Here is a 19,990-nt window from a genome sequence, read left to right on the forward strand (position 1 = left end):
TCTTCTGTGTTTGTTTTTAGTGAAAATATTAATGAATTAACATTTTAAAACAATCCATCATTATTGTTCTGCTGCCACTTATTTTTAACTCAGTAATATTTTAATAGATCATTTTTCCTAATGTGCATTGCATGTTCTCTCCACTTTGTTTACTGTAGAACAAAAGATTTATTACAAATAGGAGGAATGATCAAAAACATGTTAATCAAATTGCAACAATAACTTGGAAATTGCCATTCTAATGCAATACAATCGAGTATGTGTTGCAAATTAACCACCCACTGCCTGTTACTGTATCTGGGTGCTTATGTGTGTCTGTGTGAAAAGAATAAATGGTACCAGAATGTTTTTTATGATGAACAGTATGTATGTAAGTCTGCTTGTGATTTCAACAAATTTGTGTCTTCTTTAATTAAGACTGAACTTCATATTTTACATTACAGTGGCCTTACTGTGTGGCCTTTGTTAACCCAAATAAAAGGGTTCAAAGTACACTCTTTAAATAGTGGCACTGAGGAAGCCTTTGTTACACATGATGTTGATGTATTAATCAAGTAGTTTTCTATGATTTTAAATGTTTCAATGTAATATCACATACAAACATGACTAAACTTTCTTTGGTAAGACTTTAGTCTAATGATGAACTGTAGTAATCTCTTTTTTGGCCTAGTTTGTTTGATATCATGGAGGTCTGCCTGCTAAAATCATAAACCATGTGAAACATTTGGAGCTAAAAGGATTGTTAGGTATTGCAGAGTTAAATAAAAGTGCAGTCAAATAATACAGAATATGGCCTCTATTAACTTGTAGACTACTGGTAATCTATAGGAAAAAGGTCAGAACTTAGCATATAAGAAAAGTGTCTCAGAAAGCTTCTGGCCTTTGCAGGTCCAGTCTCATTGTGCTACAGTGCCCTGTAGACATTGGAGCAAAGATGATAAGATGTAACGATAGTGTGTGATTGTGGTTGGAAAAAGGCACTGCCAAAATGTTTTGTTATGTGGTGAGTGTTTTTTTCTGCGGGACCATCCTTTGTTACTGATGAATTGGATCTGTGAATAGTTATTTCACTTGCTGAGTGGAAGTTGGAAGTTAAACTGTGAACCAGAAGATGAGCTTTGAAAGCCACAGATATAGTTGCACTTTTACAGTCACAGTTGTAAACAATCTAGCCAATCCCCTCATGGCCACTGTTTACTATGGAGTATCAATGATCTTTTTTTTTTTTGTCTTATAAATCAGTTATTTTCTGTACTGTATCGGCTTGTAGCTAGCATTATATACACTTGAAAGTAAGATATGTATAGATAAAATCATAGGTCTCAGATCTCAGCTTGTTGTCTTCAGCACGCCAAAGATGAGCAGAATTGTCAGTTTAAAGAGGATGGATGTCTTAAGGTGTCAGCTGACAGCCCGACAGACAGGGCAATTCAGTCCCTGGAGGACAAGAGAGCAGCCAGTAGGAGGTGAATAGGCTGTAGCTTGGGCTAGAGGTCGTTGTCGTTGGCCATCGTCGGCCTGTCACTCTGAATGGTCCCCCAAATCATGTTGTCAATGGTGATGCATCGAGATCTCCCTCTGGCAAAAATTGGATGGTTCAAACTCAGCTTGATTGATGCAGGTTGTGCCTGCCTGACCAGGTTGTGACTGTCTGTCCTCAGGATGTGTCCTTACCCTTGTTTAAAGATGAACCCGACACAAACACACACTCGGAGCAATGAAAAGGGAGAGATGTACTTTTTTTTTTTTTTTTTTTTGTGTTTGTGTGTGTGTTTGGTAGCTAGACCCATGTTGCCATACAGTCGGCTTATTAAAGAATCTACTGTATCTATTAGCCTTGGATTTTACCTGCCTTTTCATTTTTCTCTGTACAGCTTTTGTGGCACAGTTCAATCGGTGCTCTGAGAATGTTGTTCTCACTAAGTTTCCATTGAGGGTACAGGATTACATTATGGCCTGAAGGCGAATGCACAGCTTGTACATTCAATGGGTGTCACAATGGATTGGAATGAAAAATAGCTGTTTTTCTGTGACCAAAAGTGCAGCCTTTATGCATCCAAGGGCATGGCATTCTTGGGCCCTGGGTACTAGCCGTGGAGTTTTGTGAACATGAAATATCTTCTTTTATGTGTCATTTTTTTCATTATGCTCTCTCTGTCTCTCTCTTTCCCCGCTTTCCTCCAATGGTTTTCCTTGATAGTTTTATCTGGCCTGGGTTGCACACTTTATGTGCATGTGTGTCTTTTTTATATGTGGTTGTGTTCATATTGTATTTGTTTCCTCAAAATTTTATGACTAATTATGTGGCATATTTTGTGCATGTGAATGCATCGACTCTGTGTGCAGTGGGAGCTTGAACCCTGCATCTGACGCCTGTGTTTGTTTGTATGCAATCATATGTGTGTGTGTTTCTATGTCTTGCAACACTGACTGACCATGCACACTTGAGATTTTCTATTTCGATGAAGCCGTGTGGAACCTTGGATTTGAGCCTTTGATGGCTTAGTGGGGGCTGGAATGAGGAGCACAAGTATTGTAGTTGAAATAATCGTAAACCGAGGTGGCCCAGTTTAGAGAAGTTGCACTCTTTCAAGTCCTGCCTCTTCTCTCATTACTTTTCACTGCATTCTACTTCACTTTAACAAAGCTGATGTAGAGTATGAATCAGTACATGTCGCTCTAATCATTAGGTCTGATCTTTGTTTTCAGTAGAGGATAAGAGAGAAAACAACTGTAACAACTTTGTCCTCTTCCTCTTTCTCTCACTCTCTTTCTGTCTTGCTCTCTTTCTTTGTCTGTGTTTGCAGGGCCTGTTCATCTTCCTGATATATGGGGTGTACAACACAGAGGTAAGTCTGCATTGTGTCTCAAGGCTGTCGGAGTGAATGAGAGAAATGACAAGTTTCTGATGGGCTCCCTGCTTAAAAGCTGTGTGGGTGGGGTGTGAGAGCATGGATGTGTATGTGTGTGGATGTATGTGAGACGGGAGGAGGGATGGGAAGGAGGGGAGGGGACATCGTTTCCACGCGAGCATCCCACTGCCCTTCATGCTTGGACTAACTTATATGCATCTGAGTCCGACCATTAAACACTGACACGCTGCGGTTCTCAGCCACTCATTCCTCACCCACATTGGCTAATATTTCACTGCCTCTTTAAGTTTTTAAACTCACGGCCCTCCATTTAGCATCCTGACAAAGCCGCTGGCCAGGGCTTCCCATGGCCCCATGCAATAACCACAATAGGGGGAAAAAAAGAAAAACAATATGCAACCAACACTATGCAATAAAGGAGTGCAGAAATATAGTATTGAGATACTGCGTTATTACCATTTAGATACATCATAGCCGTGTGGGAGTGGAGGGTGGGTGAGTGGCGAGAGACAAGAGATTTACGATTTAATGGATGAGACTCAAATCATGAAAATCACTCTTGGTCAATTGTGGCTCTTAGTATATGTAAATGGGGTTAAAAGTACATGGCTGATATTGAATCTGAGTCTTGTTAAAATACAACACTTTTTGTGAACCGGGGCTCTATTTCTCATTTTAGACACATCCCATTCCAGAGTTTAAGGAGAAAAGTGAAAAGTTGAAGTTGTCTTGTAGCACATTTACCCTGAAATTTCACTCCTGATTTAACAAATGTTTCAAAGTAGTCTGTGCAAAACATGGGTTTTCTGGAGATCCATATGATATGGTAAATAGAAAAAGACCTGTTAACATCACAGCAAAAACATTTTGCCAAAGTTATTCTAACAAGCTGTCTCCTTGGCAAGCTGTGGGCTGGAAGTGGGATGAGTCTTGGTTGATGAGTCCTGAGGTCTGATGAATACAACATACCTAATCTTTTCATTTGCTTCTTTTTGCTTTAAATGTACAAGGACACTGTCATTGTACACAGGCAGCTTTTTTGTGAAAGACTTAGGTCTTCAAAGATAATGGTCAGTATTACATTAGTCCCCCTTTCTTCTCCATCTCATTTCTTTTTTTTTTTAAATCTTTCTGTCATTGTCACTGTTTGACTGTCCAAGAGGACTTTTTCTCAATTTGCATTTCCCATCATTTTTTTTCTACTCTTCTCTTTCATTTCTTTAACCATGTCAGAGCATGAAAAGCTGTCCCTCAGTCATAGGCAACGCACAGGGAAGGCTGACCCATCACACTGTAAAATAAATCAACCCAGCATTCTTGCTTAAGTGTCTTTTTTAGCACTTGGGATTTTTTTTTTTTTTTAATTCAGGTTTTCTTTGTTCCTGGAGTCTTTCTGAGCAGCTCACACGGATGGTCCAGTTTTTAAAAGTACCACACTTTTGAATGTTTGAAAAAAAAAAAGTAATATTGCTGTTATTCTCATCTGCACATTTCTTTCACGCATCACCTTTCTAGTGATCGTCTTTCTTCTCACTCAAAAGTTTTTTTTGTTTGTTTTTGTTTTTGTTTTGTTTATTCCCTGTGTCAGTATCAGGGAAAGGCCAGCGTGAGACAGGGCGGTTCCTTTAATTGCATTATTACAGACATCAGTCCATGGCACAGTGACACTGTGGGAGAGGATGGTGGACATATGGTACCAGGTCGTGATATTATACAGTATATTTCATTTTGAACCTGTGTTTTAGCTATATGTGTGTGTGATATGTAAGGATCATAACTCAGCACTGACATAGCACATGGAGAATGATGCTGCTCAGTGTAAGAAACTCCACAGAGTGAAGAAAAAACCTTGCAAAGTCGCTGTAGGTTGTTAACCTGGTAGAACAAATTAGTCTCTAAACCATATTAGTGTAAAGAAATTTTACTTTGATATGCTAAAACTGTTGAATTAACTAGTGCCTTAAAGTCAGAAAATACTCCATTCATGAGGGTGGTTTCCAGGCTCAGTAATTACAAATATGGCATGGAAGGCAGACTAAATCTTCTGCTATTACAGTAAAAAAATGTTTTAATTGCTAATTACCTGACAGTAGTTTTCCATTATTCATTGCAATTAGCTTTTCCTTGGTGGTCACCTTGTAATCCCACGCTTTGATGACCTTTTATTTCCATCAGCTCCAAGGATGTTGGCAGGTGTTGTTGGGCGTGCTGCTTTCATATGATAATTGCTTAGCGCCCATTTACATGGGGAACAACACTTTGCATCATTGTGAAACCTTGAGTGTGCGCAAAACCCCTTAAACACATAACAGTCATATAAAACAATGCCCTTCCCCTCATTGTCAAATGATTAATTAAGTTGTGTCATGTAATTGCCTCAGCACACCAGATGCTTTTGATAACAGTGAAATTCCCAGGTCTTTCTGCACTTTCCCCATTAAATAATGTTAAGACATTGTCTTTCCAGCATTTGCACTATGTGGAACCCCTTCTGCAGATCCTGTCAGAAATTATAGGAGGGTTTTGTAAACATGACGTTTGTACCGTTGAATCTGCCTTGTCACAAGACTTGAGCTCTCTTCATTATGTGGCCCTTCAACGGTGCTGTGTATGCAAAACATCCTGTGTGTGTGTGTGTGTGTTCAGTGTGGTGTCATAATTTATAACACACCACGGCGTAATGAAGCCATAAGCCATAATGCATATTCACTAACGTGGTGGGCTGGGCTGGGACGGGCTGTAGTGAGTGCCCAGCTGCTACAAATTCACAGTGAGTGCTGACAATGTGCGCAGCCACGTACACACACGTATACAGACGTTTAAAGTGCCACAGGCTTTTCATATAAGACTTCAGCCCATGCTACTGAACTGCACACTGAGTAATTCCTACTGCTCTGTATGTTTTCTTGTTTTTCAGTTAAAATTTCATTTAGTATGATAATAGATCAGGGATCATATTTTTCTAATAGAGAATAATTCCTCATATGGGTAACCCTAACAGTGTTTAAGCAATTTAATGTGAATTTTGAGCTTTATATACTTTCTACCAAAAGTGTGTCTAGTAATACATTTTTCACTGTACTAATATATTAATATGCACTGGAGCTGATGGATAAAATTGCACTACCATAAAATTCTTTTTAAAGTTTATTGGTATGGTGTTTTATGTAATGGACTATCAACACAATAAGCTTTCAAATTTTTGTCTTGTATGAGTGTCACACAGGAAATATTTGCAAATAATAGTAACCATAAGCACTTAGGTGGGTTAAATTACAAAACATAGTTAATCAGTTAAAAGGAAAATTTAATATAAGAAATTATCTTCAGGTCATCAAAATTATTTCTGCTCTGTAGGCAGAGGTCTTGGAGTGGCATTGATGTCTATAATATTACAAAATAATAGAGTGGTTATCTAATTTTAAAATGAAATTTCCTATAAGGGTTATTTCTACTATAGTAAATAAGCAAGTAAATCACAAATTAGGATTGAGGTTTAATTTGATTATAGGTATAGACTAAAATGGTATGTATGTATACTATATATTTCATAAATCTCTGACGTTCTTGTCAGGTATTATATGTGTTAAATGAAAGCATGCAGTACAGTGTTTCATCCGGAGTGTAAAAATGTAATCTGTTCTGCTAGGACGGTCCCTTCTCCTCCAATAGCTCCATTTGTTGGTCCCGGCGCTCTCTGTTGACTGATGATGGCTTGAAGTCGTCTCCTTAGTTTGCCAGCTCTATGTGTCACTTTCAAGTCCCATTAGCCACTGGGACATACTGGAACACACACACACAAACAGCACCCACACGTGCACCTTTGCAACCGATGCTCATCAGTGTCTGAAAACTCACACTAAAAATTTGTTGAGTTCTTTTCATGTTTTCTTCTTCTTTCTCCATTTCACACGTTGGGTGCTGGTAGGTATTTGCTCTGAAAGATGTTTTGTTTTGATCCACTGTAATTGTGCTTCATTGACTGCTGTGTCAGCTGCACTTATCTCTTTGTCTTCCATTCTCTCCCTCTTTCTTTCAGGTTCGGAGCACGGTCAACAGGATCAAGGAGAGGAGAAAAGCGTCACATTTTTCAGTATGTAATCCTCTATTTTCCTGTGAGTGTGTGTATCTGTATGTGTCTTTATGCCTTTGTATGTGTGTCTCTGTCATACTGGTGTGCCAGACTCAACTTTTGTTATACCTTCTGCTCCACATGGAAAAAAAAAACATCACCAGTCCAATAATTCCAATGAAAGCTGGCCTCAAAGCAACATTGTACGTCTGCTAGCTTCTCACTAGTCGACAGTCCATACTAGATGCCCTTATACATCAAATGTAGACCCTTTGTAATAACCCCTCCTCCCCCCACTCCGTCCATTGCAGCACCTTCATCCCAGCAATGTCAAGCTCTGCTGTGGGTTACAAGTTTCTAATCCAGGACAAGCCGTCCCCTGACATTAAAGTGTCAAGCCAGTATTTATACCTTGTTGGATGCTGCTGTTTAGCTGAAGCAGTAGGATGCTGCAGTTGTGTGTATATGTGTGTGTGCCTAGGAAGTTCATAGCCTATGCAAGCCACTTTAAAAGTAGTTAATCCATAGCACACATACAACCCGGTATATACTACACATATACAGACAATTATGAACCTCATGTAGCACCTTGACAAATATCCAGTATTCCACACTCCTTTGCCCCTGACATATCTCTCTCTATCTCTCCGTCACAACCCCCCATCTCCCTTTTTTTCTCTCTCTCTCACACACACACACCACACACATATACACACATACATACAAAGACTTGTACTTATATCTTTTGGGACACTCCCTGATGTAATGTAATCCCTACTGCCTTAATAACCTTGTCCACCTAAATGCCTAACCCCAACCCTTACCTTAACGCAAACCTAAACCACACCTTAAGTGAAAATGTCTTCATGCCAATATTTTCATGGTCCTCACAAAGATAGATATACAAGCACACACACACAAACACAAAATGCATCTTGTCTTTTATGAGTGATCACATTAACTCTACTCCTCTTCCCATGCTGTTGTGCCATGCTTTATGGCCAGCAGCATTTTGTCCTGCACCTCCCACAGCTCGATATATACATACACCCCCTACTCTTTGAAGAAGGAATTAAGCCATTTTTGACAGCAGACTGATTTTTAAAATATCAGGGTACCCCTTTTTCCTTTTGAGCCCACCTCAGAGATGGACGGGATGGGAAGAAATAAAGCAAATGAATAGATAACGTATGTGTGTCTGTGTTGGGTGAGTGGGTGGTCCCTGGGGGCCCCTTTTCATCAAGTGCAGTGTGATATATTGGCAACTCCTGTTATCAGTGAATCCCCCCGCCCCCCCTTTTTTTTTTTACTGTTTCATCGCCCCTCTTGTGGTGGCAGTTTTCCAATCTTGCCGGGTTGCACTACCAGAATGCGTTTTTTAGCCATTAGATGCCTGACGGTTTTTAGCTAGTACTATTTTGTGCCATAAATCCTACTTGAAATACTGTATCTACCTGTCCTTTGGTTAGATAGGAGACATTTGGCTCTAGATGACCGCACATGCCCCTATATATCCCCTTGTTGTAAAACATAGGATTGGGTATCATGCCTCACCGGGTGAGGGATAAAGAGGCTTTGGCGGTGTTACTGCATATGGGGTCATTTGAAGACAAATGGCACTTGTCAGAGATAGAGGGATTTATATGTAGTATTTTTTGCAATGATTGGTGGGTTAACCCAGTAGTGTAATTCACTGCAAATTTAAGAATTTAGAGAATTTAATTAAAAAACATCATTTAAAACTTCAGTTGTCCCCTTTTTATTCCTAGCACTAGCTATTAAAAGCAGCCAATACTTAGCTTTGCTAATGTCAAAGTCACCCTAGAGCTGATCCTACTAATATTCTAACATCTCTATGATTATCTGGTGTGACAGATTTTGTATGGAAGTAAAAGCACTGCCCTGTGATGGACTGGTGACCTTACCAGGGTGTACCCCTGCCTTCCACCCAAAGAGAGCTGGGATAGTCTCCAGAAGATCCCCCTGACCCTAATTTGGGAATAAGTGAATATAGATGGATGGATGGATGGATGGATGGATGGAAAAGCACTAGGCTGATTCAGTACAGTCATTTACTGTGCGTAAACAGTTGTATCACTAATTATTGTAATAACATACATAGAGCAAAAGCCTGAAAATGGTTTAAATACTCTCGGAACAATTTAACTATATATTGCTCCTGGTACAGTGGCAGTATACACCGCTGACCTTGGTGACCTCATATATAAATTCCACCAAATCTAATCACACTCCCCCCCTTCTTTAATTCCACACTTCTGTCAACCTCTTTAGCTCTCTTCCTTATAGTAGCCCTCTACATGGTTGAGGTCACACACACACCTTTTTGTTATGCCCAGAGGGTGGGGATTTACACACACACACACACACACGCACGCACGCACACACACACACACACACACACACACACACACACAACACACATTATTTTTGAGGACATTCATTGACAAAATGCATTCCCTCGACCTTTACTCTAACATTAACCACCCCAACTAAATGACTAAACCTTTACCCTAACCCTAACCTCTTAAACCTCAAAAAAAAAAAACATTTGATGGGAGGACCAGCCACATCCTCACAACTCCAAAATGTCCACACAAGAAAAGTATCAGACACATTATAGTCTCAACCATAGTAAGACATAGTAAGTCTGATTCCCATCAGCAGTACACTGACTTACACTTATTTTAACCATAACCACAACTTGCCCAACCCTCAACCTGCATCTAACCTTACCTAAGCCATGTGTCAATCTAACATTTAACGATGAACTTTTTTGAATTTTCGTCCTCATAAGGATGTCGAGTACCCCCAAAATGTGACTTTGTACACAGATTTATGTCCACACAGCATGAGTAATACCAGCCCACAGTGACCAGTGTAGCTTGTGAGTTGGATACCAAGTGCCTTCTGACCCACCCTGACCTCCCTCTTGTACACACATAGCCAGATTGCTTTGTGAAATAAAGCTGTCAGTTGTGAGACTCAAATAAAAAACACCCCCACCCAATATTCCATACCCCTGACACCACTGAAATATAGATATAAATTGGAAGCGGATTAGTTTTTTTAAATCTTAATTCAAGTTTTGACAAGATAAAAGTGAGGACTTGGTTGGCACCATAGTGTCAGAGAAAATGGACTAGAATTTGATTTTCACACATGCAGATGAATGCCATTTGTTTTGGTTGCTAGTAAACCTGGTTAAACTGGCATCTAATGACACAGTGCATGTATTTGTCTCTCTCCATTTCTGTGTATGTGTGTGTGTTTGTATGTCTGTGTCCTGTGCACTGGACCTGAACATCAACTATACAAAAAAAGCAGCCAGAATTGCAGGCCTCAGTTGTTTGCCATATGAAACATTACTGCTTGATAGAAATGCAGTATGTAATACAAGAGGGCCTGGAGCTTGTTGAATCCCCCTATTCTGTTTGAGAGATGTACAAACAAATCGTTTTTCGGTGATTGGTGTTTATTTTGGTCTGGCTAGAAGATGCATGTGTGAAACAAGGAGTTAAATTCGTAGAACAGATGCCCAGTGTTAATTCTGGAACAGTGGGAAGGACAATATAGTCTGCAATAGCCCACATCTTTTTAATGTCTACTAGTGATCGTGGCTGCTTAATGAGGAATATACTTTTGGTAATGTAATATTTTTATCAGTAGACAACAGTGAAAATCTAAAAAGCCATTATTACTCCTAAATTTTTGTAAGTTGTATTTAATGCAAACACTTTGAATACATGTTTTTTCACTCTTAAAAAATGTGTGGACAAACTTCTGTTTAGACTGATAACCGTAATATTTGTAAATTAAAAGAAACACAAATGTGCGTACTGTGGATGAACATGACAACATGACATCTTTGTTCTTATCTGTTAATAGATAGACACCAATGATTTTGTATTGTTTCATACCTACAACTCTGTAAAATCATATAAGTGTTTCCTGCAGCCTGTGATAGACTGACAACCTGTCCAGGGTGTTCCCCTGCCTTTCTCCAAAGAGAGCTGGGATAGGCTCCAGCAGATCCCGGGGACCCTAAATAGGAATAAGCAGGTACAGATAATGGATGAATGTGTCCTGCAGCTAACACTGTCTTATTATTTTTGCAGAATTGTGCCAGTTCCCGGCCATCCAGCTCAGTTACCAGCTCTCGCCGTGTCAGTTTCCCACTTGGGACTACCACCAGCCATGAAGATGAGACCACCCCTACCTACACTTGTACAGCACGTCTGGGAAAGGAGGATGAGAGGACCAAATGTGAGTTCTCATATCAATACCATACACTAGAAAATTATACATATATATTAAGGTCAAAATTTCAAAAGTCTAAATATTATTCATAATGTGCACTGGGTGAGCAACTTTAACCCTCAGGGGTCCACGAATGTGCCGGTGCATTTTGTGGCATCTTCTCCTGATAACGCCAAAACAAACTTACATTACTATGTCAGTTTTGATCGTACAGATAAAAGCAATATATCATTTGAATCTGTAAAGGGTCTACTTTTATTTGTATACACTCATAATAACAATCTGGTGTGCATTTGTAAAATAAAGAAGGTATTGTCAATACAGATATTCTTTGAACCTAAGTGAGATATACAGTGGCCTGAATACACTGTCTTTAATTTTAAATCACTTTAAAGACCTAGCAGGTGTAGATAATTGTTGGAATTTAAAGAACTCTGAGAGTATGCGGAAAATGATTATCTGGTCTAACGAGACAAAAACTGAAACATTTGTGCATAACTCCAAACATGATTTCTGGAGAATACCAGACAACCTGACAGAGACCCCAAGCCAGAACGTGTAGGTGCAGGAATGGAGTTATTGCACAGGAGTCTTTACTTTTTAAGGGTGATCTCCTTCCATCAGGCACCTTGGCAGTGGGTGAAGTTGTGCCAGAAATCCATAAAGCATTACTTATCACCTGGTTAGTACCATCCCTGCAGTGACGCATGATGGTGGCAGTGTAATACTTTGCAGGTGCTTTTTAGCGACAGTGACAGTGAGACTGGACCTTGAAGAAAATCTGCTCCAGACTGCAACAACGTGAGACAGTGGCGACAGTACACCTTTCACCACAGCACTAAAAGTATACAGCCAATTTAGATTTTCTTTCTAAATATTAAAAATAATGAAAAAAACATGTTTTCTCCTTTCATTATAGGATATTGAGTGTAGATTGATGGTTAAATTAAATCTATTGAAAATATGAATAATAATAATGAACGTAAGTCCAAATCACAAGATTGCTGGCTTATTTGATTACTGTGCTGGCCTTGCAACTCAAAAAGCACAACCAATTCACAATCACTTAAAAGTAAGGACACCATTTGTGTGATATTTTTTAATTAGGATGAAAGATAAAATCTGAATATATAAGTATATAAGTGTGTACCTGTTTTGTAATGTAGCTCTTTTTTGGTGAGGGCAGTATCTGTAGCCTTGCATTTTAAAATTTTCAGATGTAGTAGTTCTTGCCTGTGAATGACTTTAATTTTCACAGTACAGTTTAGTACCTCAAATGCAGCTAAACCTTTCCCTGATTAATTTAGTGGTGTCAAGCTCATGGATGTGTGTGTGCATTGCTGCAAGGCATTTTGAAACACAGAGTATCGACTGGCTTGGTGAGTGAAATCAGACATCAGAGATCTCTTAAACTTTAACACTAACCAGATGCCCTGGCTTCAATCTAGCTGCCTGACCCATGTTGTAGTCAGCTGAGTTTACAGTCAGTTGGTTGTGGAAAATGCTGGAGACACAAGTTTCAAAGCAGGGAAAGAACGACAGAGAGGGCTGATCCCCATTTTCATTCTGTAATTTAAAGCCAGTCTGAAAATCACTTTTATTGCCTCAGTTGATGCTGCAAAAGTAACCAACACATGAGGCGAAGACAGGCTACACAGAGAAGTGTATGAGAATATCTCTTTAAATGACAAGTCTTAAAATGCATGCTATAACAATAACAAAAAATGACTAGACATGCTGTGAACTCACATTCATGAAAAAGCCGTACTGAGAAATAAAGAACTGTAACTAAAATTCTTTTAAGGAATAAAATCTAGGTTAGTAAATCTTTGCTTCAGTGTTTCAAACATTATTTTTAATCCTGTTTTTGGTCTTTTTGCTGTTAATCATTTGTTTTCATTGACAATCACATGATACATAATAAAGACAATAAGTCTTCAACTGGTAAATAGTGTGGGTAAAGGTTTATGACTTGTATAATAATGATATTCATACTTGAATAGTACATGTGCTTGCCGTTATTGTGCCACTCCGTGAACATCTCAGGCTGTGATTTACAGCATTTTATTTTGCAGGTGATTTGCATGATCCTCAACATTATTACTGTCTCTTTCATTCACTTAGTGTGCAATTGTTAAATCAGTCCATATGTCACATTTACATGGCTGAACCTCAATTGCAACCTGACAAACTCTGCAGCAGAAATGTTTTTGATGTAACCTAACTGGAAAAATGATTGTCAGATGATATTACTCACCCCATTTGCTTGCTCCTACAGTCTGCTCCCCGAGTCAATGCTACCAAATGCAAATGCTGTCAGCTCCATGTGATTGAGTTGGGTTGGAGGTTTAGTGCACATACAGTACAAACCAATGCTGCTCTGTGTGTATTATTATGTAGCACTGGCACACACAGACATACATGCACTAACTATACAGAGTTATTAAAATTAAGGTAAAGATGTCTTTGTTGCACAGATGTCTGTGAAAGCTGCTGGTAGATATACATTTTGCAAAAGAGTTTAGAAAACTCAGAAAAACCTTAGTTGTTGAAAATATTGCAGCCTATTAGATGTAATTTGAATGGTTTATTTAGTAGTTCATGTATTTATATTTACACATTTATCAGATTATGTTCGTGTTTACTTACATATTTGCTTGTTTGACCATTTTTTTATATTATGGTTATGATTATGATGATCAATTATTAACTTCACATACTGTAAAAAGTACATTTATCTACCCTTTAGCAAACAGTCCAGTACATTAAAGTGTTCTCCTCTATAACCGCTGAGCAAATGAGATAAAAGAAATCCCAATCATGTCAGGGCCAGAATGAGCAGAAGCTTGCTTTTTAGGAAGTAGTGACTTTATCCTTATTTGAATTGTACACTCCACATATGGTACAATATGGCTTCTCACAATAAAGCACAAGTGACAAACAAACAGATGTGCCCCATTTTTTTCCCAACAATAACCACAGCATCTCTTAAGTGATACTAGTATCTTGCATGTACAAGGTCAGTCAGGAGGGGGGGTGGGATGTGTGTATGTAGAGGGGTAGTGCTGTGCATTTGATACCTTGATGCATTTTACATCTTTCTGTTTACTGGAGTTGGTTGGCACAAATGTCCAAGGCAGACAGTGGGTTATTCTGAGGATACATGCTGAAAAATATGAACAAAGTAAAGCACATATTTGCTGTGAGCACAAGAGAAGGACAAGCACATAACGAAGGAATAAAGGAGGAATAGGGGGTGAAGTGCGTGGGGATTTGAATTGAAAAGGGAAGGGTTGTGTGGGTGTTTTTGGTATGTGAATGCATGAGTATTGCATTCCTGATGAGATAGCTCCACACAATGGCTGAGTTGAAGGTTGTGAGCCCTATTAAGCAGGCATAATATGGTGGGTCACCAGTGTTGCCTCACGTCATCTTGCTTTATTAAAGCCTCCTTCTTACTGAGCAAAGACAGACAAGTAGTTACTGTACCTATATTTAACGGTTCATGTTTGAAATTCAAAAGGTCACTGAATTTTCTGTGGGTCTCTTGCCTCAAATTTTACTGTATAAATTTACAAATTTTACTGTATGCATTGTTTTTGTCTAATTTTGTTGTTTCAAAAATATGTGTCAGTATTTATAGATTCTGTGGGGTTGACACAATTTCATTGTGTTTTTAAATCACGTTATACACCTGAGCCAGGATTTTATGTGATGTGATTGCTCAGTATCTACGTAGAACAAAGGGGTAGACAGAATGGTAACCTGTTGGTCAGTTGTTGGTCTGTCCCCAATTTTAAGCAACTGTTTAATCAACTTCATACCTTCAAACCTGATTTTTGGTGTCATTTCCAGTTTATGTAACCCAGCTTGTAGGAACCATATGCCTGAACATCCGTTCCCCTTTCGCTTTTCCTAACATGTGTTCCTCAGAGTCCCTCGCAATTAGGGGCCTTGTAGATAAAGTAGTGTTGCGGTCTGTTGCATGCATCTTCGGCAGATTACACACAGATCTTTCTCTGACACCAACATGAGGTTGACTCCCCCTCACCACCTACCAACCTACACACCATCACTTGTCATGCATGTTTAGCCCAGTTCATTGACAAGCAACAGGACCTCCAGCTCTAAAAATACAAAAAAATGAAATATTCCCTTGTGAAATGACAGAATGTTTGCAGCAGTTTCATCTGGGTGCTAGCTGTAGACTCTCTCTACTTGCAAGTCTACATTTGTGGACCGTGCACTATGAATAGGGATATGCAAATATTGTCACAATAGTTTTTATGAAATTATGACAATAACAGTATACATCTAGAGGAAGTGACACTGTTTTATGAGAAAATTGTGGCGCACATATGAAATATATACACACCAGAAAATGACTAAACTGGCAGAGACATAACATATTCATCTAGAACAGTAGGATAAGCTCATACAAACCGCCATTCAACTGCATGCAACCTTTAGTAGAATAATAATCATATATAGGTACCTCAAAATATAATACATTTCAAAATAAAAGCAGCTTTTAGGTGATGGCAGAATGTTTCCTTGAATCTTTTATGAATAATAATAATAAATATGTGGCACAAATGCATGCATTGTGATTTCAGATAGCTGTAATTGTCACTCAAGTGTACTAAGTATGTGAATGTGTGATTGAACTTATTAGTCTTGTCTACAGTGTTAAGTGCTGATACCTTTGTACTATGTTCACATAGCCTTTCACTGCTAAGACAGCTCCTGTAACATGAAGTCATACCCAATAGTAGCATTTGTTCTAATCAAAGGATGACTTTGTTTAGCTGTAAATCAAATATTTTGTGTGGTCTGTTGCCTGCTCTGCACCTTGCAGACTGCTGTGAACCACATTCATGGTCAATTTGAAAGCAGAAGAGCATGAGTTTTTTCCTTCTTTGACAGAGCCCTACAACTGATTGTGTTTTGCTTTAGTTTCAAGATGTGTACATCCTCATCAAACACAGTGCACGCTAGGAACAGTAATAAGAATGAGTTGTTGCTGTGGAGTTTGACAACACGTTGATAATTACCAAGTGAATCACATGTGCTGCATGTGAGGTGTGTGTTGGTTTGACAGGGAGGTATTTGGCCTCTGAGCTGCAGCTCATGTTCAGTGTCTTACTGATGCAAGGTGATGTGTACTAATTCTGCATCTGCTCTAACTAAACAGAGCTTCAGAGTTCAGCCAAGCCCCCCTTCCCTCAAAAAAAAAAAAAAGCACTTCCCCAAAGCTTGTCTTCCACTGCCTGCTCTCCTTGCACAAACTAAACTTAATGCATTTCCCCCTGCCCTACATTTGTATTTACATATGTATAAGTAATGAACAATTAAGTGCATATGAATTTTGGATTTGTGTGTGTACATATGAGTTCGAGCTTGTATTCAGATTGTTCAGGTTGTTGTCTTGGCTGTGTAGGGGATGTGTGGCCCTGAAATGGGCTCCTGTCATGTGGGCTGAAGCTCTGAGGACTTGATTGTAGCCCCACAGTGTAAATACCTAACAAAACAGGCAGTGGTCAAAATGTGCTATTGGTTTGCCATGTATTTACATTCCCCTGCCTCACTTCCACTTGGTTTCTTTCACTGTCTCTCACTCTTCGATCTGATTTGGTAATTTGTGTTTACTTACAAGCTTCCTGTCTTCCTCTCACACACTCTCCTTCCATTCTGTTTACTCTCTGATTTTGCAAGTGACAGAATATCTACAGTTTGAAGTGTCATGGCTCAATTAGGATTGAATTTTAAGTTGAAACACTTGTCATATTTTTCACTGTTGTGTGAAAAATCTCAAAAACATTCTTATGTCATTTAAAACACTTAAACAATTGCATTTTCTGCACACATACTACAATCTGGCATTTCAGATTCATCACACCCAATGAAACAAATCCAACGGTGATATATCGAGCCCATTTGGTTGTTCTTAAGTGGCTTTAAGCACAACTCTTTATGCATATTCGCCCAGCTGCTACAAAGCGTACTAGGCTCAAATTTGTTTTCTGTAGCTGTTCTGCATAACAACGCCATGGTATCTTGCCCAAACGAAAGCCTGGTGAAGGGAATCTATTCATAATTCAAAGAAACAACAAGGCACAAACTGTAGCGTTGTCAGATATAACAAATTGAGGAGGAAAAGAGTCGAATTTGTATCTGCTTATGGAGGTTGACTGCATTATACATAGTGCAGGTGCTGTTGAGAGTGTGGTAATAGAATATATGATGGATGGCCAAGCCACATGGGCTCCCATTCGTCTGGGTTATTCATCTATTTATCTGCTTATTTATTTATTCCTTCACCCAGAGAGACCCTCACAAACTCAGGATGTGCCTAAGGGGCAATCATAACTGAAAAAAGCTAAGCTCTGACCAGTATGGAAATGGGGCTGAACACTGAGCAGGTGTCAGGTGGGCTGATGTCTGCGCTGATTTTCATTGATGTTGTTGGTGATTAAGGGTGGTCTACATTGTGCTGTAGTGGCTCATTGTTCCTAATTCAGATAACAAAACCAAGAGATGTTTCTTTTTTACAAAGAAGCTTTTAAAAACCCAGTAAAGCTCATTTCTCATAGAAATATATTGGCATATGCAAACTTCTTACAAATTTCATCATGTAACAGCCATCCCTGAGAAGCCATTGTCTAACTACGGGTTGTTATAAGTACTGTGTGTAGCCAGAAATAGTGCAGTGGTTAATTTCCTGTCTTGGGCCACATATACTCATGCTGGTGTAGGTATGAAGTTACTGACCACTGTGTCTGACTCTTAATTTGGTCTTTTAGTTATTTTAAAAGCTCCACCATGTGAAATAAAAGACAATGCAGTCTATAAATTGGAAGCAAACAAGATTAAATGGAGTTGTGGTGCTTGTAACAGTCAGCTACCAAACATGAAACCAGGGACTCATGTGACACAGAGGTTAGTAGCCGCCAGACCTTTGATCACGTACCACTGTTAGCTAACTGCCTTTCATGTTTAACCCTGTCACTGCTCTCTTATCAAGTGTGTCACTCAAGGACCTTCATGTGCCCTGGAGCAGGTCACCTCCCCTGGGCCAAGCTGTCTCACTTTATCATAGTGAAAAGACATTGTAAAAAAAGCTGCAATATAACACAATATTTGATATAAAAATATACCAGCTTAAATCACACATTTGCCACAATTTTTATTTCCTCCTACTTCTAACACTGTTTGTATTGCATTTCCGTACACACAAACACACACACGCAATTTTTCAGCAAGTGTCTTAACACAGTACTAAAGCACTCACCACTAATACCATCGTGCACCCGCCAACATCGCCTCTAAACCAATATCAGACCCTCCACCCTCCCCCCCAGAACATTTTTTCATCGTCCTCATCTCAACAGCCCATGGCAACGACATAGCTGCAGCTTACGACAAAGCAAAGTGGGGAAAAGAGTGGGTGGAAGGGGGTAAGGGGGGGGGGGTTAGGCCGTAGATCAGGGCAGGGAGGATGACGGTGCGACCAGGAGGTGACAGGGGAATAACATCCCTTTCTCCTCAATCGACAGGGACCATAACTCCTGCCTCTCCAGGGACAGATTGAGAAAGGCAATAGCCCTAGGGGCTGTGAAGCACGCATGCTTAGGAGAATTGAAAGTTAAAAGAAAAACGCCGTTTGCCAAGCCACTGCCACGGATTCAGCCGACAGCACCGCTCTTCGCCACTGGAATTTCTCATTTCTTGTGTTTTTTTTTTTTTTTTTTTCCATTTTAAGATGGCAGTAGAAAGGCCCAGGTGGAACACTGTCCAGATAATTTATCAAACAATAAAACTTCAGGGGTTGTTTTGGGAGTGTTTTTCTTATTGAAGTTGGTAGGAGAATTTGCACATCTTTCTTTTTCAGTGATCTGAGCTGTGGGTCTTAATTGGCGTAGATTACATTTTAGTGGAAGACTGAGGAGATGAAAATTATTTCATATAAACATAAACATTTGCCTTTGACTTTATTGTTGCTACTGTAGTTTGCGGTCAGCTGGCACAATTAAACATAACACCTGGCAGAAAATGTTTACACAGGCATCAGAATTTATTTTAGGGCTAGGCATTTGTGTTACAGTGGGTGTGGCAATCGTGATGTGGGTGTAGTATGAATACTCCATGGACATTGTTCAAATTCCGCCTGTGCTTTTCCATCTATAACAGTCAGCAGCCAAAACTGCTACAATGAAATCAGAATATGTCTGATTTTAGCTATTCCCAGTGGAAAAATTCAAAATGCATATATATTGCATATATGCAAATTAGACCAAACTGCCTTACCCTATTTGGACTACTTATATTCAAATAAATATCAGACAATACTGTCTCGTAGTATGTTCCATCCAATAGGTGTTTATGAAGTTTAGTTTCTTTGCTTTGTTTCTGTAAAATCCTGCTCACATCATACATAAATAATAAATCCAAATAAATAATATAACATTGGCTACATAATTATATATAACAATAATTAATTCAGTTCAGTTTTCCGTCCATTTTATTTGTATAGCACCAAATCCCAATTAAAAAATATCATCTCAAGGCTCTTTATATATAAAACTAGGAATCCTTCCTCTCCACAGTCACCAAGTGCGCGCTGATAATGGATTTGTTGGGTTTCTATGTAAAATACCTTCAGATTATTTTATTGTCATTTGGTGCTACACAAATAAAACTGAATTGCAAATCTCTTATGAGCAAGCACTTGTTGACTCAGTTTGGGACACCATCTGAGACCATTTGG

The 19,990-nt window shown here is 39.1% G+C and overlaps 1 protein-coding gene across 4 annotated transcripts in view; it reads left to right on the top strand.

Annotated features, from left to right (window-relative positions):
- LOC113139889 (adhesion G-protein coupled receptor D2) overlaps positions 1-19,990 on the top strand; it is an 82,598-nt gene that overhangs the window by 33,692 nt on the left and 28,916 nt on the right. For 2 of the 4 annotated variants that reach the window (XM_026323508.2, XM_026323510.2), the window contains 3 exons: positions 2,808-2,849; positions 6,913-6,966; positions 11,082-11,229. In XM_026323508.2, the coding sequence (XP_026179293.1) occupies positions 2,808-2,849; positions 6,913-6,966; positions 11,082-11,229 (244 nt within the window). Of the gene's footprint in view, positions 1-2,807; positions 2,850-6,912; positions 6,967-11,081; positions 11,230-11,847; positions 12,066-19,990 lie in introns of those variants that run through there. The other 2 variants (XM_026323509.1, XR_003296603.1) reach the window with 2 other exon arrangements.

This window comes from Mastacembelus armatus, chromosome 4 (assembly GCF_900324485.2).
Source record: "Mastacembelus armatus chromosome 4, fMasArm1.2, whole genome shotgun sequence".
Lineage (NCBI taxonomy): Eukaryota > Metazoa > Chordata > Actinopteri > Synbranchiformes > Mastacembelidae > Mastacembelus > Mastacembelus armatus.